Source organism: Geotrypetes seraphini, chromosome 1 (genome assembly GCF_902459505.1).
Source record: "Geotrypetes seraphini chromosome 1, aGeoSer1.1, whole genome shotgun sequence".
Taxonomy (NCBI): Eukaryota; Metazoa; Chordata; class Amphibia; order Gymnophiona; family Dermophiidae; genus Geotrypetes; species Geotrypetes seraphini.
Window position 1 is genome coordinate 354,745,298 of NC_047084.1, and position 21,941 is coordinate 354,767,238.

The 21,941-nt window shown below is 41.9% G+C and overlaps 2 protein-coding genes across 4 annotated transcripts in view; one reads left to right on the top strand and one right to left on the bottom strand.

Moving 5' to 3' along the window:
• Positions 1 to 20,774, top strand: part of HNRNPD (heterogeneous nuclear ribonucleoprotein D) — a 112,029-nt gene extending 91,255 nt beyond the window's left edge. Inside the window, exons 7-9 of one of the 3 annotated variants that reach the window (XR_004536470.1) lie at positions 6,651 to 6,756; positions 7,073 to 7,175; positions 7,899 to 8,132. Coding sequence is in view for 2 of the 3 variants with exons in the window: in XM_033914498.1 (XP_033770389.1) it covers positions 6,651 to 6,718 (68 nt within the window). In the remaining variant the exon portion in view is untranslated. Of the gene's footprint in view, positions 1 to 6,650; positions 6,757 to 7,072; positions 7,176 to 7,898; positions 8,133 to 20,603 lie in introns of those variants that run through there. The other 2 variants (XM_033914498.1, XM_033914516.1) reach the window with 2 other exon arrangements.
• LOC117345620 (60S ribosomal protein L32-like) lies at positions 5,980 to 6,493 on the bottom strand. The gene has a single exon (XM_033914531.1). It carries the CDS (start codon positions 6,368 to 6,370, stop codon positions 5,984 to 5,986), a length of 387 nt encoding a protein of 128 aa, XP_033770422.1. The 5' UTR covers positions 6,371 to 6,493; the 3' UTR covers positions 5,980 to 5,983.
• Positions 20,775 to 21,941: the final 1,167 nt, after the last annotated feature.

A 21,941-nucleotide genomic window follows, 5' to 3' on the forward strand; every position in this document is an offset into this window, starting at 1 on the left:
ATTCCCAAGTCCCGTTCTTGGGTACTTTCACTCAGTAACATCCCTCCCATCTTATAACTGTACCTCCAGGTTTCTGCTTCCTATATGCAATACTTTACAATTTTTCTACATTGAACTTCATCTGCCATCTCGTCACCCACTCCCTAGTTTGTTCAGGTCCCTTTGTAATTCTTCGCAGTCCTCTTTAGTCCGAGCACCACTAAATAGTTTGGTGTCGTCTGCAAATTTTACCTGACTACCCTTCAGCAATATCTCTTAGAAAAATGTTAAAAAGAGCAAATCCAAGAACCGAACCTTGAGGTACACCACTGGTAACATCAAAGAGCAGGTCCAAGAACCAAACATTGAGGTACACCACTGGTAACATCCCTTTCCTCTGAGAGATATCCATTGATGACTACCCTATGTCTCCTTCCACTCAGCCAGTTCCTGACCCAGTCTGTCACTTTGGGACCCATCCCAAGTTCATCCAGTTAATTATGACGTGTGTGGAACACTGTCAAAGACTTTTGCTAAATTCTAAATATACCACATCTAGCGTACTCCCTCTATCCAATTCTCTGGTCACCCAGTCAAAGATGTTGATTAGGTTTGTCTGACAAGGTCTACCTCTGGTGAATCCATGTTGCCTCTGGTCCTGTAAGTCACTGGATTCCAGAAACTGGTTTGTTCGTTTTTTAATTTATCATTTATTCATATTTAAACAATAAAATTATTGAACAACATAAGAGCCTTATCATTTTACAAATCAAGGAAATTATAAACAATTCCAAACATATGTCTGCTCAAAACATGATTTTTAAGACTCTTTAACAGTCCTCAATCAGGAGAGACAATTTCACATATCAGAAAGAATGATACTTAAACAAAAACAAACAATTCTAGAAAAGGAAAAGTAGTGAATCATCCCCAGTTATTTAAAGAAACTTCACTCTGTTTTAAAAGTGTTTCCATTAATTTGCTTACCACAGAAGTCAGACTTACTAATCTGTAGTTCCCTGCTTCTTTATTCCTTTCACTTTTGTGGTGAGGGACCACATCCGCCCTTCTCCAGTCCTCTGGTACCACTCCCAATTCTAGAGAAGCATTGAAAAGGTCAACCTGCGAAACCACCATAACTTCCCTAACTTCCATCACTATCCTTGGATGTACACAATCCAGTCCCATTGCTTTGTCCACCTTTAGTTTAGGTAGTGCCTCACGAGCACAATCCTCTGAAAATCGATCTGGGTCTACCACACCTCCATCACTATTTGTGTTTGCCTTCTGTGGTCCTGCTCCCGGCTTTTCAGCTGTGAACTCGGGCCAGAAATATTTATCAGCTTCTACATATTTCTCCCCTTCACCTTTGAGTCTCAATGCCATTTTTGCACTTCTTCCTATCACTAATATACTTTAAAAAATGTGTTGTGCCCCTGTTTTACCATGTCAGCTATTTTTTCTTCCATTTGTATCTTTGCTTTCTTGACTACTTAACCAGCTTCTCTTAATTTTTCTGAATATTTTAGAGTTAGCACAGGTTCAGCCAAGGGAGGTCTTTTAAAGGTGTGAATAAACATGTAAATGTCAGCTGGTTGATGTAGTGTATCTAGATTTTCAGAAAGCTTTTGATAAAGTTCCTCGTGAGAGGCTTCTGATAAAATTAGAGTCATGGGATAAGAAGCAATGTTCAGTTATCGATTTAGGAATTGGTTATCAGACAAAAAACAAGAGGGTAGGTTTAAATGGCCATTTTTCTTGATGGAGGAGAGTAAATAGTGGAGTGCTGCGGGTACTGTTCTGGGACTGATATTTAACTTATTTATAAATGATCTGGAAATTGGAATGATGAGTGAGGTGATTAAATTTGCACATGATACTAAACTGTTCAAAGTTGTTAAAATGCATACAATATGCTGAAACCTGCCCAATGTGTGGTGGTGGCCAAGAAAACAAACAAGATGCTAGGAATTATTAGAAAATGGATTGTTAAGAATGTTATAATGCCTCTATTGTTACAACCTCATTTTGAGTACTGTGTTCAATTCTGGTCACCTTATCTCAAAAAAGATATAGCAGAACTAGAAAAGGTTCAAAGAAGAGCGACCAAGATGATAAAGGGGAAGGATCTCCCCTCGTATGAGGAAAGACTAAAGAAGTTAGGGCTCTTCAGCTTGGAAAAGAGATGGCTAAGGGGAAAAATTATAGAAGTCTACAAAATACTGAGTGGTGTAGAATGTATACAAGTGGATTGATTTTGGTTTTTTTTATACACAATAAAAAATTGCAAAGACTAGGAGACAGTAGAAGTTAAATACTTTTAAAACAAATAGAAGGAAATATTTTTTCACTCAGAGAATAGTTAAGCTCGAACACATTGCCAGAGGATGTGGTAAGAGCAGTAAACGAAGCAGGTTTTAAAATAGGTTTGGACAAGTTTCTGGAGGAAAAGTCCATAGTCTGCTATTGAGACAGACATGGGGAAGCCACTGCTGGCCCTGGATTGGTAGCAAGGAATGTTGCTATTTGGGTTTTTGCCAGGTACTTGTGACCTGGATTGGCCACTGTGTAGTTGGATACTGGGCTAGATTGGACCATTGATCTGACCCAGTAAGGCTATTCTTATGTTCTTCTTACTATTCCAACTGTAGGTGTAATCAGTTTTCAAATTCCTTTCAAACACCAAATCAAAGGCAAAGAACTCAGTCTCAACCTCAATCCAAACAGCAGCAGTCTTTTTGACTCCCTTTTAGAGGACATTGCTAGCATATCTTTCTCTACCTCAGACTCCCCTTAGGAGGCAGACTTCACCATTTTTATTATCGTTGGACCCTAATAATAGACTACTGGATTCTGCATGTGGTGAGTCTGGGTTATGCCCTTTGTTTATTGTGAAAACCTCTGAACCATCCTCCAAAAGAGTCTTGCTTAAAATCCCTCTAGAAGATCCTCCTTCATCAAGAGATCTCAGCCCTCCTCCAGCTCAATGCAATGGTTCCACTGCAGGAGAGAGGTTGAGGGTTTTACTTCGTGTTTTCTGATACTAAACATGACCGGAGGTCTCCGTCCAATTCTGGACTTCCGTGCTCTCAACAAATTCTTAGTGAAGGAGAAGTTTTGCATGGTCTCTCTGGGAACCCTCTTTCTGGTGTTGGAGAAGAATGACTGGATCTGCTTTCTTGATCTCAAGGAAGTGTACACCCATGAATACTTCTTAGCTGCCCAAAGGAAATTTCTTCGCTTTCAAGTGGGGACATGCCACTTCTAGTACAAAGTACTACCATTTGGTCTAGTGTTGGCACAGAGAGTGATCACGAAATGCTTAGTGTGGTGGTTGCATTCCTCTGCTCGGGTGGCTTTCATGTATTCCCTTATCTAGATGACTGGTTAATCAAGGCCTCATCATCTTAACAAGCTTAACTAAGCCATCGAGGCCACAGTTTGTGTATTGGAACTCTTAGGATTTGCAGTCAACTACCAGAAATTGCATTTTCAGCCAACGCAAACCTTAGAATTAATAGGAGTTCTCCTGAACACACTACAAGCTCGAGCTTTTCTACTGCAGCAGACTCGACAACCTTAATCAAATTTGTCAGAAAGTCTCCTCTCTTCAATGCATCACTGCAAGGCAAATATTACATCTCTTAGGCCACATGGTATCCATGATTCACGTAACTCTATTTGCCCGTCTGCATTTCAGAGAACCTCAGTGGACACACTCGACCCAATAGTCTCAAGCTACCGGATCCCTTTCCCAATTGATTCAAGTGACCTCAGAACTTTGTCAAGCTCTCCAGTGATGGATACTACTGACCAGTCTTTCTAGAGGTCTTCTTTTCCAGACTTCACTGCATCAGTTAATACAACAGATGCTTCCATGCTCAAATGGAGAGCTCACCTTGATGGCCTTCTCATGAAGAAACTCTCCAAATCAATCTCCTGGAACTTTGAGCAATCTGCAATGCTCTCTCGACATTCCAGGATCACTGCCTAAATCTAGTACTGTAGTCTTCATTTGAACAGACAACTAAGCCGCCATGTTCTGTGTGAACAAACAAGAAGCAATCCAAATTTGGTCTTGGGAGGTTCCTTGCAATATCTTCCTTAAGGCAGTTTATCTAGCAGGAAAACAAAACGTCTTAGAAGTCAAATTGAGCAGACTCCTTCAGCCTCACAAGTTGTCATTCAGTTCAACCATCTTACGATGGTTATTCTCTGATTGGGGGACCCCGGAAATAAACCTTTTTGTTCCTCCCCCAACCACAAACTTCCTCTCTTCTGTTCCAGACTCTACACTCCCAATTTTCTGGAATTTAGTTATTTCTCCCTCGACTGGTGGGACAAGTTTCTTTAAGCTTTCCCTCCAGTTCCTCTAGTCAGGAAGACTCTACTCAAAAACTTTGCCAAGAACAAGCTACCATGATTCTCATAGCACCTCGGTGGCCACATCATCCATAGTTTTCTCTCCTCTTACAACTTGCTGTACAGGAACCCATCACGCTTCAAATCTTTCCAGCATTGCTGACACACCAGTCTACGTTTGTTAGCACTCACTGTGTGGTATCTCCCACTGAGTAGGTTAGCACTCACTGTGTGGTATCTCCCACTGAGTAGATACATTCACACTATCTAATCCTATGTCGGCTATCATTGAAGCCTCTAGAAAACCTTTCAGTCAACGCTGTTATTGTTTCAAGTGGACTTGCTTCACAGTCTACACCTCCATTCCTTGAATCCGATTTACTTGCCCTCTTCCATCAATGTTAGACTATCTCCTACATCTTTCAAATTCTGGACTCTGACTACTTCAGTCAGAGTACATCTTAGTGAAATTTGTGCTTTCCTAATGCCATTGGACAAGAAACCATTATCTGTAGATCCTTTGGTTTCCAAATTTATGAAAGGCCTTTACCCCATACCAAGCTGCCTCCTGTTGCTTGGAACCTTAATGTTATTCTTTATACTAATGAAGCCTCCTTTCAAACCACTCTCGTTGTCTTCACTTAAACATCTCACTTTCAAAGTGGCCTTCCTTGTGGCTATTACATCTGCACACCAGGTTAGTGAGCTTCAAGTGCTTGTTAGATCTACACTGTAAAACTTGTCAGATATACACTATAAAACTTTCTACTATGATAGTTTGATTCTTCACACACATCCGAAGTTCCTCCAAAAGGTCATTTTGGAGTTCCATCTGAACCAGTCCATACTTCTACCTGTTTTCTTTTCAAGACCACATTCTCACCCTGATGAAGCAGCATTCCACATATTGGACTGTAAATATGCTCTTGCTTACTAATTGAATCACACCAAACCTCACAGATCTACCACTCAACTCTTTCTGTTGTTCGATCCTAACAGATTTGGAGCTCCTGTCACCATCTCCACATGGCTAGCAGACTATCTCCTTTGCCTATGCTAGCTCCGGGCTGATGCTTGAGGGTTGTGTCACTGCTCATAAAGTTTGAGAATGTCGAATTTGGTAGGCCATCTACGTTCCACTCCTATATGTAAAGCAGCCACTTGATCCTCAATTTATACATTCATATCCCATTACTGTTTAGAGAATCATTCTAGATGGGATAGTTGGATTGACCAAGCAGTTCTAAGGCATTTATTTTTACTTAAATGCCAACTTACCTCTAACCCTTTTAGTTTTGCCAGGTTCATGATAGCTGTCAATAACCCTGTTCTCAGTTATGATCCTGGCAGCTTGGGAGTCCAACATGTGAGAATATGCTGCCTGCTTTGTCCTCAAATAAAGCAAAGTTTCTTACCTGTAGCAGGTGTTATCTGAGGACAGCAGGTAGATCGTCGTACAACCCTCCCACCTCCCCTAATTGGCTTCTTAGCTGTTTTTCCGACTGCAGGTCCTGCGAGCTGATGTCAGGTGGTTAGGCACCAGCATGCGCTCTATGGTGGTCCTAAAAGATTTAAAGTGACAGCAAATTTATTTTATTTTTTTGTCCTTTTTATATCTTATATTAAAGCTACATATAAACATCTACTCATTCTCTTCACTGCGCAGTCTGGCATTGGGATTTGTGACCTTTATCACAAGCTGAGCTGCCCTCTCTACAATGGTCTTGCGGTTCTTCGAAGAAACATTGTGGGCGATTTCTGCACAATAGGACTTGTTACTCATCAGGAGCACCACCAGGAACTTGCGGAATCCTGAGGGCAGCATGTGTTTGGGTTTTTTGTTGCTCCCATAACCAATGTTTGGCATCAGGATCTGGCCCGTGAACCTCCTGCAGACTCTATTATCAATACCTCTGGGTTTACGCCAATTTCGCTTAATCTTGACATAGCGATCTGACTGGTGACGGATGAAATTCTTGGTTCTTTTCTTGACAATCTTAGGTTTCACTAGAGGTCGTAGGGCAGCCATGTCACCGGTTCCGATGCCCTGCCGTCCGAGTGACAGCAGATTTTTGACTGTTGTGCCAGGTTCTGTGGATGTCGCCCATATGTGAGAATATCTGCCTGCTGTCCTCAGATAACACCTGCTACAGGTGAGTAACTTTGCTTTCCCTTAGTTTGTTTAGAATAGTCCTAATCATTGGCTGTTGATTTGGATGATTTTGCCTGCTGTTTAGAGTGGTGTACAGTCTTGATAGTGGCAGAGAATGACTTGTGGTCTTTGATATCAGAGATTTTTCATTTTTTAGGTCCGCAGAGTGCTTATGGGAAAGCTTCCAGACGAGGTGGTCATCAAAATAGTTATAAACCCTACTAAATTATTCCTTTTGCAACGTGTCCCAAAAAAAGAAAAAGGTATGTCACATTTTTAAATTATAGGCCTTTAAAAATATTATGTAAATTAATATATTTGGGAAATATTATATTGTTGTAAGCTATTATAATGCTTAATGTTTTAAAATTTCACAGCACCGAGACGTGCTTACCGTAATGTAACATAGTGACTTTGAAGATAATTAACACAGGTGCTACTTAAAAACTATTTGCCCTATTATTAACAAGTCAGTAAAGTTAACAGGTAAAGTACTGCTAATGGGTACAAATTAAGGAATTGCAGCGAAGAAAGTATTGCCTACTAACTCTGACATTATACCTTGTTTGTACCCGCCAGCGGGAACTTCATTGCAGGCCGTGTCGTGCTGACTTCGATTCTCACAGGCCCGCACAATGCGGACAGGGTACGAGAGGCTCACGCTCTCGAATGCTGCCGTTTGGTATGGTCTCTTCCAACATCCTGTATCAGCATTATAACATAAATGGATACTTCAAGCTTTTGCCTTCACTTACTACTTTGATAAAAAAATAATAAAATACAAACATAAAAATAATAAGTACTTGTAATTTTAATGCATTTTTTACAGGCCCAGTAATGGTTAAATACGTCAAATGTACTGGATAATTTTAACTATTTATTCTTCTAAGGATACAGCTTGTCTCTGGATTTTCCAGTGTCTTAATTTTATATTCTTAATCTATTTTAATGCTTGCTTTTCCCATTTTTTATAGACCACGTAAGCAGTAATTGCATTTAGTTCTTGAGCTGAATTCCTGTTGTGTGGCAATTTTGTTGTAGATCCCAAGTACAGGTTTCTCAGCAGAAGATAACATGCTTGATGTGGTTACAAGCTCTCTGGCTGACAGTGAACCTATTAAAATACTCTGTAAAACTACCTTTTATGTACCACCTAAGAAAATTTAACTACCTTCTTATACAAAAGAATCAAATTTCTTTCAGAAATCATTGGTGCACATGTGGCTTTTTCAGCTCATGGACTTGATTTTCAACATTAATATATTGAAAGCAGTTTTATGATTAATGTTTAATATTTAATATATATATACTCCCACACATTAAAAAAAAATATATATGGGATTGGGGGGAGGGTATCCATAATACTTTAAAACTTAGCCTGACTATATTTTCTTTTTTTTTTTAGGTGGCGAAGCAGTATTTTCTGGGTCGAAGATTCATTTGAGGTGGCATATGCCATGTGCTAAATAGCAGTTCAAACTAATTTTTTTTTTTTTTTTGGTATCAAGTTCCCTGAATGGAATTAAGACGTTGGGGGTATCCTGAAGCTTAATTCTCAGTTTGCATTATTGAAGTTGATTTGATTCTTAATTCTTAATGGCCATGCTTAATAAAAACAATTTTTGTTTATTCTACCTACTCTGATGTTGTAGAGCAAGTCTTGTTTTAAATGCCCAGTATGACCGTGTCATGATGTACGTGTACTTTTTTTTTTCTTTTTTTTTTTTTAAACAAAAATAAACCTTTTTGTATAAAAATTGAAGTGGTTATTTTTATCTTCAGACTTGACATATAATAACATGGGATAATAAGAACATGGAGGGGCATAATAAAAAAAAAAAAAAAAAAATTTAGTCCCCTTTTGGCCTAGGCCCTAAACGCTGAAAGTAGAAGCAGGGAAAATGTCCATTTTCAACAAAAACGTCCAAAAGGAGGTTTTTTTTAAAATAATGGCCTTCCTCTATCTACGTTCAGCTGCTTAAATGCCCAGACCACCACTAAGTTTACACTTACAACATATAATAAACCAAAAAAAATCTAAGTCCCAAACGCCCAAAGCCAGGCCTTTAAGCCTAAAAGCTGGATTCTGTAACCAATGTCAGTCAAAAACAACACTGGTTACAAAATCCATACACACACACACACACACCCAGCAACAATCGTGGCAGGAGAGATGGCTCATCTCCCCTGCCAAAATAACGATCCTGAAGTGCCATCAACCGCGGCACTTGGGATCGCTATCGCAGCAGGAGAGATAGCCAATCTCCTGCCGCGATCCCCCCCCCCCAACAAGATTGAGCAGGAGAGAGCTGAACCCCTCCTGCCTCGATGCAGCCCCGTGATCGGCTGGGGCAGGAGGGAGCCCAAACCCTCCTGCCCTGCGACCCCTCCCCCCGACATGATATAGGCAGGAGGGAGCCCAACCCCTTCTGCCCGGCAACCTCCCACCCCCATTAAGATACGGGCAGGAGGGATCCCAGGCCCTCTTGCCCCAACGTAGCCCCCCCCCGACCGAACCCCTGATCGGCTGCCCAAACACCCCCTACGCGACACCCAACCTTTACCTTAAAGTCCAGCAAGCATGCCATCCACAGTATGGCAGGCCTTAGGGCCCAATTGGCCCAGGCGGCTCTAGCCCTGCCCACAGGTGGGGCCTTAGGCACATGGGCTGGGTTGGTAAAAGGGGGGTGTTGCGGGACCGTTTGGGGGGGCAGTCTTGAGGGCTGCGTCAGGGCAAGAGGGCCTGGGATCTCTCCTGCCCGTATCTTAATGGGGGTCACCAGGGCAGGAGTGATTGTGGTCCCTCCTGCCTGATCTGATCTGGGGGGGGTCACTGGGGCAGGAGGGGTTGGGCTCCCTCCTGCCCATGTCGAGTCGGGGGGGGGGGTCGCCGGACAAGAGGGGTTGGGCCCCCTCTTTTCCGATTGGGTGGATCGCGGCAGGAGAGATTGGCTATCTCTCCTGCAGCGATAGCGATCCAAAGTGTCGCAGTTGGCGGCACTTCGGGGAATCGTTGTTGTGGTAGGGTAGATGAGGCATTTCTTCTGCTGCGATCGTTGCGGTGGGGAGTGGGCAGGTTGCCAGGGCCGCAGAGCTGATCGCGGCAACCGCAATCAGCTCAGCAGCCCCTTTTTTGGCACTTATACCTGTTTTGACTTTGCAACCTGTCAAAATCTTTGGTTATAGCTGCTGTATGCCTATGTCTAGGTCGGCCCACCTCCCGCCGTTTCCACTCTAAAAATGCCTCTTTTTCGCTTTATGCGTTTAGAAGCAGGGGAAAGGCCTAAGCTGGTTTTAAATACGTCTAAAACAGCTTTGGTTATGGGTACTTGGATGATCAGTCTTTTTAATCATCCAAGTACCCATTTAGGCCACTTTGTAGATGTTTTTTGTGTGTGTGGGGGGGTTATTATGAGCCCCATAATGTATTTAAATGTTGGTAGGAGCAGAAGCAATTTAGTAAGGTTACTTTATTTGTACAGGGGCTCTATACAGGGACTATAGGATAAAGCCACACACTGGTAAGCTCATCTATATGTATTAGCCATCTCCTTCCCCCCCCTACTGTGTCCACCCATTACTGCACCAGTGTGGTGGTCAGCTATAAACAGGTTCATCCCAGAAGGGTAGTTGGGTGCATTGGAAAATCCTTGCTACTTATAACTTAACCTTACTTCTCCAGTGACAGAACTGTGAAAAGGTGCTATCTGAATGAGCGTGTGCACACCATTTGCAGTCTATGTGGCAAGCTGTGTTAGGATAAAGCTGGTCAGAACAGACCAAATACAGGTTTAGTTAATGGTGACTTTTCATATAGCGCAAACAAAAGTTTTTTTTCTCTTGCTCCCAAGGATTTTACATGAAACAAGTGGAGCAGGCAGAAGGAGGAGGGGAGACTTACAGTAGCGAGGCGGGAGGCAGAAGGCAAGAAGCAGGAAGGAGACAGAGCTAGGGGCAGCGGCGAGAGTTAGCTCCGCCCACCCCCACCGCGTCGGCGAGGTCAGAGCCCGAACTCCCCCTTAAAAGGGGCGGAGCTAACGGCGTTCGGCACGCAGCAAAGGCGCTCGCCTTAGCGAGAGCACCTTTGCGAAGGGCCTTGCGAAGGGTCAAGTCACTACAAGCAAGGACACCGGGAAAGGACAGCAAGCAGTCAGAGAGAGAGAGGACACCAACAGGCAGAGAGAGAGAGAGAGCACCATCAGTAGAAGCAGGCAGAAGGAGAGAGAGAGGACACCAACAACAGGCAGAGGGAACATCGATGGAAGCAGAGGGAAACCAGAAGATGAGCTTTCCGGTGTTCTGCACAGACTGTCATGTATGACTACCTCCCCTCGGGGAGACAGTCATATGTATGCAGCCGGTGTCAGGAGCTGAAAAGCTTGAAGAAGGAAGTCAAGCGACTTGAGGACAAGATTCAGGAGCTAGAAGGACTTACACCACTGAGGACCCAACCAGGACAGCTGAAGACTTCATGAGTGAGAGACGCATTGAGGAGGAAGTCAGGGAACTCGAGAAATTCATTGAGGAAGCATACAGGAGGAGGGTGGAAGAGAACGACCTTGAGATGAAAGATGAAGCTACACCAACACCAATATGGAAGGGAGAACAAGAAACAGATGACCTCAGAGAAGACACCCACAGAGGAACACCGCACGACGGGGAGAAAATGGTTAGCCGATGCCTGGAAGAAGAAACAGTGAAGCACACTGAGACCGAAGCAAAAATGGAAGAAGGGAAAGTCAGCGATCCTAGTGTGAGACTCGATCCTGAGGCATGTGCACAGCCACATAGCAGGAGGGAGAGAGGACCGACTGGTGACCTGCCTCCCGGGAGCAAGAACTAAGGACATCGTGGACAAAATTGGAAAGATCCTGGAAGGAGCGGAGACGGAATTGACCACAGTAATGATCCACATCGGGACGAATGATGTCAGCAGGAGAGAATACAGAAGAAGCACGCTGATTGAACAGTTCAAGATCCTGGGAAGGAAGCTGAAGGTGAGGACTCAGAAGATAGCGTTCTCGGAGATCCTACCGGTACCGAGAGCAGATGTGAAAAGGCAGGAGGAACTACAATCAATAAACGCGTGGATGAGGAAATGGTGTGAGGAAGAAGGGTTCCACTTCGTGAGGAACTGGACAACGTTCTGGGGCAAGAGCAAGCTCTACAGGAGAGATGGACTACACCTGAGCGCAGCGGGAACTAGACTTCTAGCAAATGACGTCAGGAGAGGAATCGAACAGGCTTTAAACTAAGAAGAAGGGGAAAGCCGACAGTCGACCAAGCGTCGATGATATGGAAGAAGGTATCGCGTGAAGATACCGAGGGGAGAAAAGGCTGGGAAAAAAAAGGGACAAATTACAGGAGTCGACTAACCCAGAAGAGGAGGTTAGAAAGATTGTAGCAAAAGAGAAGAAACCTAGGACAGAAGCACAGGGAATGGAAATGAAGCTAAGAAAACACCAGGATCTAAATTGCGTATATACCAATGCAAGGAGCCTACAAAATGGGGGAATTAGAAGCCATGGCCAATGCAGAGGACTTAGACATCATTGGAGTCACTGAAACATGGTGGAATGAGGAAAACAAATGAGATACAGCACTGCCGGGGTACAAGCTCTATCGCCAGGACAGGTCAGGACAGAAAGGAGGTGGAATAGCCCTATACGTAAAAGAAAGCATACAATCAACAAAAATGGACACAGCAGAGACAACCAATAAGCTGGAATCGCTATGGGTTAAAATACCGGGAAGGAAATGACCTGAAATAAAGATGGGCCTATACTATCGTCTACCTGGGCAAACTGGAGATATCGATGAAGAAATGGAAGCCGAGATAAAGCGAGAATGCAAAAGCGGTAACACGGTTATTATGGGAGACTTCAACTATCCCGGGATAGACTGGAGCCTTGGAAGCTCAAGATGCACTAGGGAGACAGAATTCCTGGAGGCTACACAAGATTGCTTCATGGAGCAACTTGTTAGAGAACCAACGAGATGAAATGCCACTCTGGACCTAATCCTAAATGGGTTAAGGGGACCTGCAAAGGAAGTGGAAGTAGTGGGTCCATTGGGAAACAGCGATCATAATATGATCAAGTTCAAGGTTGAGGTTGGAATACTGAAAGGAAAGAGAACCATAGCGACAACTTTTAACTTCAGGAAAGGAAACTACGAAGCAATGAGGGAAATGGTAAGGAAAAAACTTAGGAACACTTCCAGAAAATGGCAAACAGTAGAACATGCCTGGTCTTTTTTTAGGGACATGGTGAGCGAGGCGCAAAATCTGTATATCCCCAGATTCAGAAAGGGGTGCAAAAAGAGTTGAACAAAAGACCCAGCGTGGATAACAAAAATAGTGAAAGAAGCGATAGGCAATAAGAAAACTTCTTTCAGGAAATGGAAAAAGGACAAAACTGAGGGGAACTGGAAAGAGCACAGGAAGTATCAAAAAGAATGTCACTGTGTGGTTCAAAAAGCTAAAAGAGAGTATGAAGAGAGGCTAGCCAGGGAAGCACGAAATTTCAAACCATTCTTTAGATATGTTAAAGGGAAGCAGCCAGCTAGGGAGGAGGTGGGACCGCTGGATGACGGAGACAGGAAGGGAGTGGTGAAGGAGGAGAAAAAAGTGGCAGAAAGACTTAACATGTTCTTTTCATCTGTATTTACAAATGAAGACACAACCAACATACCAGAACCTGAGCAAATCTTCAAGGGAGATCAAGCAGAAAAACTAACATCCATGGAAGTGAGTCTTGAAGACGTACGCAAGCAGATAGAAAAATTAAAAACTGACAAATCCTCGGGTCCGGATGGAATCCATCCAAGGGTTCTGAAGGAACTAAAGAAGGAAATAGTGGAACTACTGCAGCAAATTTACAATCTATCCCTGAAAACAGGCGTGATCCCGGAGGAGTGGAAGATAGCCAACGTTACACCCATCTTTAAAAAGGGATCAAGAGGTGACCCAGGAAACTACAGACCGGTGAGTCTGACCTCGGTTCCGGGGAAAATGGCGGAAGCACTGATTAAAGAACACATCGATGAACATTTTGAAAGAAACGAATTTCTGATAACCAGCCAACATGGTTTCTGCAAGGGGAGATCGTGCCTAACTAACTTATTGCACTTCTTCGAGGGAATTAACAAACGGATGGACAAAGGAGACTCCATAGACATCATATACCTAGATTTCCAAAAAGCCTTTGACAAGGTGCCTCATGAACGTCTACTCCGGAAACTGAAGAACCATGGGGTGGAAGGAGATGTACATAGATGGATCAGAAACTGGTTGGCGGGAAGGAAACAGAGGGTAGGAGTAAAGGGCCACTACTCGGACTGGAGGAGGGTCACGAGTGGTGTCCCGCAGGGCTCGGTGCTCGGGCCGCTGCTATTCAATATATTCATAAATGATCTAGAAACAGAGACGAAGTGTGAGATAATAAAATTTGCGGACGACACCAAACTATTTAGTGGAGCTTGGACTAAAGAGGACTGCGAAGAATTGCAAAGGGACTTAAACAAACTAGGAATGGGCGACGAGATGGAAGATGAAGTTCAACGTTGAGAAATGTAAAGTATTACATGTGGAAGCAGAAACCCGAGGTACAACTATACGATGGGAGGGATCTTATTAAATGAGAGTACCCAAGAAAGGGACTTGGGGGTAATGGTGGACATGACAATGAAGCTGACGGCACAGTGTGCAGCGGCCGCTAAGAGAGCGAATAGAATGCTAGGTATAATCAAGAAGGGTATTACTACCAGAACGAAAGAAGTTATCCTGCCGTTGTATCGGGCGATGGTGTGTCCGCATCTGGAGTACTGCGTCCGATATTGGTCGCCTTACCTTAAGAAGGATATGGCGTTACTTGAGAGGGTTCAGAGGAGAGCAACACATCTGAAAAAAGGGATGGAAAACTTTTCATACGCTGAGAGATTGGAGAAACTGGGACTCTTTTCCCTGGAGAAGAGGAGACTTAGGGAGGATATGATAGAGACTTACAAGATCATGAAGGGCATAGAGAGAGTAGAGAGGGACAGATTATTCAAACTTTCAAATAATAAAAGAACAAAAGGGCATTCGGAAAAGTTGAAAGGGGACAAATTCAAAACGAATGCTATGAAGTTTTTCTTTACCCAACATGTGGTGGACACCTGGAATGCACTTCCAGATTGCGTAATAGGGCAGAGTACGGTACTGGGGTTCAAGAAAGGATTGGACAATTTCCTGCTGGAAAAGGGGATAGAGGGGTATAGATAGAGGATTACTTCACAGGTCCTGGATCTGTTGGGCCGCCGCGTGAGCGGACTGCTGGGCACGATGGACCTCAGGTCTGACCCAGCGGAGGCATTGCTTATGTTCTTACATCTGCGGAGAGTTTTGCACAAAATAGTTTTTAGCCTTTGATCCATGAGCTTATGTATCAGGATCTTTAGGGACCCCTGAGGAAGACAGTTTTGTCGAAACACGGACCGTGTTGGGCCCATTGTTCCCAATGTTCTGGGTCCTAGATGTTTTTCTATGTGGATTATTTGGATTGTATTTTCAAATAAAAGCCTGCATCTTAAATATCATCCTCTTCATAGCATTTTTGTTTTCGGCTATTCATATAGCACCAATAGAACATGAACTTTTATGAGAAAATCAGGGGATATTAGTTTTTGAGTGCCATATGTCATGGTTTATGGGTATTAGGCATGGATTAATTAGTGAATTGTGAAAAAGTAATATTTTAAAACAGTGTCGGCAGTAGCTCAGGAATCAAACTGAATGACATGAACAACCATGAGCTCAGAATGGGACAGGCTAAAGTATTTTGCATGTCAAATCAAAACAGCTACAGAAGACCAGAATTGGGATAACAGATTGTGGAATTGATCGTATATTTCAAAAAACCAGTTGGATCAAGGAAGATTTGCTTGCTTTTGAGCTGAAAAGAATATATTATAACTACTTATCATTTCTATAGTGCTACTAGACACATGCAGCACTGTACATCAAAACCTAGAAGAGACTGTCCCTGCTCAAAAAAACTTATCTAGTTAAGACAGACAAGCTGGACAATAAGAATACACAGTGCTCAGATGGTGAAATTACAAAGGGATGATAAGACATATTGGTTCCAGAAGACTGAAAGAAAACAGTGTGACACATAGCTGTGGCCAGGGAGTTAAGATTGAGGGGAGGGGCAGATAAGTGCAGGAGGGGTTCCTGTAATGTTCGGTTTCTTTAAGATGAAAGGAGAGAGCTGCTTTACAGTCTGGAATATGTAGCTTTATTGCTGGAATTGGTCAGATTTACTCAGTCCCCCTTGAACGTATTTTAGAAGCTTGTAAGAAGATGGCTTACTATAGGAAAAGCTCAGGGAGAGAACTGCAAAAAAACTTCTTAGGGTTTATTGAGATGAAAGGTAAAGGCTTCCTCACAGTCTATAATGGACAATGCTACAGTAAGATCTGAAAATTTAAAAAAGTGTGTGTAGGAATAAAATTGCACAAAGCAAATGAAAAACAAGATGGTGTATGCTGTAGATGAGTGGTTGACAAAAACAACCATCAATGGGCAATGTGGGTACTTGAAATGAATTTTCCTTGGTAGAGTACAGAGGGCAAAAACTTTACTAATTTGGAGGTTAGACATTCCAGGTTCGAGAATTCTTATAAAGGTCTTCTTCGAATGGTATACCCTTCCATCCATGTTTAATAAAATTTTCTGTCCTTGGGCAATTAAGGGTAGCAGATATGCAGGGGTTTGTCAGTTCTGATGATCTGAGGGAGAGGGGAAAACAAGGGTTATCTTGGTCTGTGGAGGTCTTAGCTTGTATGGAAGAAATTGAGTGGGTCTGGTAGGTTTTAGTGAGGAGGATTAACAAGCTTGTTTCATATCAAGATCTTTAGCTAGGACAGAAACAAGTTCAAATTTCTTTGTCTTGCTCTTATTGGAATGGTAGAGCTTGGAGCTCAGAGCTCTTACAATGAGTTTACTGGGGCTCCCAGATAACTAGGTGGTAAACTGATAAAGTGTATACTTAAGTAGTATATAGCCACTTTTATACCTTCTCTGTATGAGAATCGATTTTCCCAAGGGGACTGGAAACAAAAGTTTATGTTGTGAACTTTAATGAGAGTTGGGCAAGTTATGGAGATGGGTGTGTTCCCTAGTAGACTAGCAACTTGAAGTAAGTTAGTGTCCCAAATGTTATTTCACCTGCAAATAGGTGAAAAACTTGACAGATTGAGTTAGGTGAGCAGTAGTAATGGAAGCTATGACAGCATCATGGATGTAACCAGTCTTTTATATTGATCTGCCTTTTGTGTTAGGAATGCTCACTGTCCCTATAAAGAGGAGTAAGTACTCCAATAAAGCATGGGTCATTAAGGAGGCTAACCTTAAAGCATACATTTTTTTATATACTGCATACATCTTTTATAGTTCAGTGTGGCATGCAAATGAGAGACTAGGCATTCCCAGGAGTTACAACATTTAAAAAATATCTAATTGCTAAAATTTTCCTTTTTAGTCTATCACAAATTTTTGAAATAAAATTTGATGGTTTAACAAAGTGGCAAAGCACAAGCATATATTGATCTACTCTGTGTCCTATGTGTCTGTCATAATTAGATTGTAAGTTATTTTGAGCAGGTGCCATCTCTTGTGTAGTTAATGTACAGCACCATATGCTATAGAATTAATAAATAGTAGTAATAATGGTATGATGTCAACTGTAATAGGTTAGCCTAATAAGAGAAGGAAAAGTTGCCAGGATACAGGCAGTGAACAGGCAGTGGGAGGGTTCACTAATGACTGCAGCACCCTTTCCAACCTATGATCTGTGTAGCTCTTGTCACACCCCCAAACCCTTGGCCATATACAAAACTTGGCCTTCATGGAATTTTGAGATGTGGCCATGATGATAAACTAGTGGTTGTCCTTGTTTTCTCCTGTGATGCCATCTGAGTAAACCTCTACTGGGAAGAATATGCGTGTATATACATTCAAAATAACTATTTTTTTGTTAGTGGCTTAAGGCATAAGATGTCAAGGTACACTAGGTGTGACTGTGCTCTTGGAGGGCATATGATCAGAGTCCATACTTGAGGCAATAGAGTTGGAGTGGTTTGTATTGTGTGAGCAATACTGGACTCATATACCCAAGATTTTGGTCATAAGGCATCTTCAGAAATTATTTGCAAAGATAGGGTAAAGGCCCATATATGCAGTCTCAGCTAAAGAGGGTAAAATCTCTCTAAGTCTTGTAGATAAACCTTTTAAAGTAGCAGGTAACAAGCTGTAGTCTCTTTGCTATGTTATGACAAACAGTAGACAAGCTAATTTCCCACTCATCAGCTCTGGCTGGGAAAATGAGAGTAATGGAAAGCTTAACTATCAGGATGAGGAGGAGTATTTTTCTTCTCGAGGGCCTAAGGGAGAAACATGAAAGAAACTTGCAAGGGAAAGAATACAAACTCCCAAACACCAGATGGACGGAGTTGTTGTTGATCTTTCTGCTGCCATGTCCTGTGTCAGTGTTTCAGAAGACTGGTTATATGCAAAGAGGATGGTACCAAAAGCACTGTACAAACTGGAGTTTTATGGAGAGAATGGCAGTTATGCCTCTAGGACTTGGCAGACATTTTGATAAGCCTTAAATATCATCATACTGGGTTAAACAAAATATCCAACAAGCATCCTCTTTCTAATTGTGGCCTAAGTCATATGGTCCCTAAAGTAGTAATCGCCCTTGCTGTTTACTTTCTGAGGAAAAGCAGTGGCTTTCTTCAAGTCTCAAGTAGAAGCTTCAGTCATTCAATTTTATATTTCACAGGAGATAGAGCAGAGATGCGGAGGAAAGCTGACAGTCGCTCAGGAGCGGATGGTTCATTGTGAGGTATCCTTCAAGGATACTAGGGAAACAGGATATTTATGGAGTCCCAGTAGAGAGGTTCCAAAAATGGTGAAAGAAAGCCAGGAGGGTTTAAGAGGAAGGCAGAGTAAAAGACTCAATTTTTCCCTGTCTTCTCAGCAGCCTGTAGGTACAAGTAAAAAACACAATTTGAAGTGTCTGTATACAAATGTTAGAAGCCTAGAAATAAAATAGGAGAGTATATAGCACTGAATGATGAGGTAGATTTAATAGGCATCTCAGAGATCTGGTGGAAGGAGGACAATCAATGGGACACTATTACTTGGGTATAAATTATATCGCAATAGAGTAGATCAAATTGGAGGGGAGGTTGCGCTTTGTTGAGGGAATTGAATCATAAAATAAACATTCTGCATGACCTAGATAGTGTGGAATCCATATGGAGAAGAACATAAGATTTGTCGCTGCTGGGTCAGACCAGTGGTCCATCGTGCCCAGCAGTCTGCTCACGCAGCAGCCCTTAGGTCAAAGATCAGTGCCCTATTTGAGTCTAGCCTCACCTGCGTATGTTCTGGTCCAGCAGTAACTTATCTAACCTTTTCTTGAATCCCTGAAGGGTGCTTTCCCCTATAACAGAGCGTTCCAGATTTCTACCACTCTGGGTGAAGAAGAACTTCCTTATGTTTGTACGGAATCTATCCTCTTTTAAATTTAGCAAGTGCCCTCTCGTTCTCTTCACTTTGGAGAGGGTGAACAATCTCTTTCTTAACTAAGTCAATTCCCTTCAATATCTTGACTGTTTCGATCATGCCCCTCTGTCTCCTCTTTTCAAGGGAGAAGAGGCCCAGTTTCTCTAGCCTCTCATTGTACGGCAACTCCTCCAGTCCCTTAACCATTTTTGTTGCTCTTCTCTAGACCCTTTCGAGTAGTACTATGTTATTTTTCATGTATGGCGACCAGTGTTGGATGCAGTATTCCAGGTGGGGGCATACCATGGCCTGGTACAGCGGCATGATAACGTCAGATCTATTTGTGATCCCCTTCTTAATCATTTCTTTCATTCTGTTTGCCCTTTTTGCCGCTGCCACACATTGCGTGGACGGTTTCATTGACTTGTCTACAAGAACTCCCAAGTCTCTTTCCTGGGGGCTCGCTCTTGAGTATAGCACTGGACATCCTGTATTCGTGGATATGATTTTTGTTACTGACATGCATCAACTTGCACTTATCCATGTTGAACCTCATTTGCCATTTTGCGGCCCATTTCTCAAGTGTGTTTGTCTCGCTCTAGGTCTTCGCAATTCTTCTGTGTCCTCATCACTCTGAATAACTTTGTATCATCCGCAAATTTAATCACCTCACTCGTACCAATTTCTAGGTCATTTATAAATATGTTGAAGAGCACAGGCCCGAGCACCGAACCCTGCGGCCCTCACTCGCGATGCTTTTCCAGTCCGAGTATTGTTCATATGTGAAGTGAAGGAATATAAAGGTAGGGTTATACTACCGACCCCTGGGACAAAATGAGCAGACAGATGAAGAAATGTTTTCAGAGATTAGGAAAGCTGGAGAATTGGACAACCGTATAATGGGCGATTTCCATTACCCCAACATTGACTGGTTAAATGTTACCTCAGGGAGTGCTAGGGAGGTAAAATTCCTAGACATCATAAATGACTTCTTCTTGGAGCAACTGGTCCAGGAACTGACAAGAGGGGAGGTATTTTAGATTTGGTTCTCAGTGGAATGCAAGGCATAGTACAGGAGTTAACTGTGTTGGGTCCGCTGGAGAACAGTGATCATAATGTGATCAAATTTGAGCTGTAACCAGGAGTGATGTCACAAAAGAAATCTACTGTAGCGGCATTTCATTTTCAAAAGGGTGATTATGATAAAATAAGGAAAATGGTTAAAAAAGAAGCTAAAAGCTTGCAAAGGCTAGGACTGTAAACCAGGCATGGATGTTATTTAAAAATACCATCGTGGAAGCTCAGACTAGATGTATTCCATGTATTAGCAAAGGTGGAAAGAAGAGGAAACAAGAGTCAGTATGGTTAAAAGGTGAAGTGAAAGGTTATTAGAGCCAATAAAACATCCTTTAAAGAATGGAAAAAGGATCCGAATGAAGAAAATAAGAGACACAAGCATTGGCAAGTTAGATGCAAATCATTGATAAAGAAAGCTAAATATGAAGAGAAACTTGCAAAAATAGGCAAAAACTCATAACAATTTTTTTTTTTTAGGTACATCAGAAGCAGAAAACGTGTGAGGGAATCTGAGACTGTTGGCTGATCAAGGAGCAAAAGGGGAGCCCAGGGAGGATAAGGCCATAGCAGAGAGACTGAATTAATTCTTTTCTTTGGTCTTTATGGAAGATGTAAGAGATCTACCTGAACTGGAAATAGTTTTCAAGGGTGATGATATGGAGAAACTGAAAGAAATCCCAGTGAATTTGGAAGATGTACTAAGGCAAATCGACAAGTTAAAAAGTGATAACTCACCTGGACTGGATGGTATACATTTCAGGGTACTAAAACAACTAAAAAAAAACATGAAATTGCTGACCTGCTGTTAGTGATCTGTAACCTGTATTTTGTCTTGAAATCTGAATCGCACAGGATCTCAATTACTTTCATTTGCATATGATTAGGTACTGATTCTATATTTATTGAGAAAATTAAAGAAAACTTGTCTTCCAAAGATTTAAAATCTGCAAATCTTATTTCAAACTTAGTTCTAATGCTTAAAATTTTTTTCTGTGTATTTTTAATACAATGCAATTTCACCTAAACTTGATTTGTTTATGTTGCATGTTGGAAAGTGCATTAAATCTTCATTTTTCAACTGCTTTTCCCAAAGAGCTACTGGTAGCTTACATTGGAATGCTTTAACTTGATCACACACGTTTGTAATGATCTGATCTTATCCTTGCAGTTTTAAATTTAAATCATTTTAAGTGTTTTGTTATATCAACCATGAAGAATATATCTTGTAACCATACTGGATCAGAAAACAACTGACATATTTCTTCTTTCAAGTCCCAGAATTGTTTAAGGACCTTGGAGCAGGATAGCCAATGGACCTTAAAGTAGGACAAACCGGAATATTCGCATTCTAATTTGCTTAAGACAGCAGAAAATTGTCGCTGATTTAATCCTCGAGATCTTATGAAATTGATAGTTTTTTTGACAAATGTCAATACATTTTCCATGTTTTATTACCTTTGTGCATAATACTTCTTGATGTACAATGCAATGCGTATGATGAATCTTGGATCCTTCACAAGTTTCAATTTGGGTTTTGGGGGGGGGTTTTTGTTTGTTTGTTTTTTTTTTGCAGTAATGCCACAAAACCATTGGTTTTACTGGCCATTGAAGGAGCTCTATCTGTAGCTACAGAAGTTAGTTTTCACAGAGATAAATTGTAAGTTGTAGTGCCATGCATTGGTAGTAGTTCCAATAATTCCTCAAAAATGTTGAAATTTGTGTTGCAAGCATGAAGAAATACAGCTAATTGAGCTACATCCCCAATCACAGGTAATATTTGGAAAATCTTTGAAACTAGATGATTTTGCTTTGATC

Bases quoted from the DNA above. Each gene is read 5' to 3' on its own strand.
- LOC117345620 (XM_033914531.1), bottom strand. From the start codon at position 6,370: ATGGCTGCCCTACGACCTCTAGTGAAACCTAAGATTGTCAAGAAAAGA.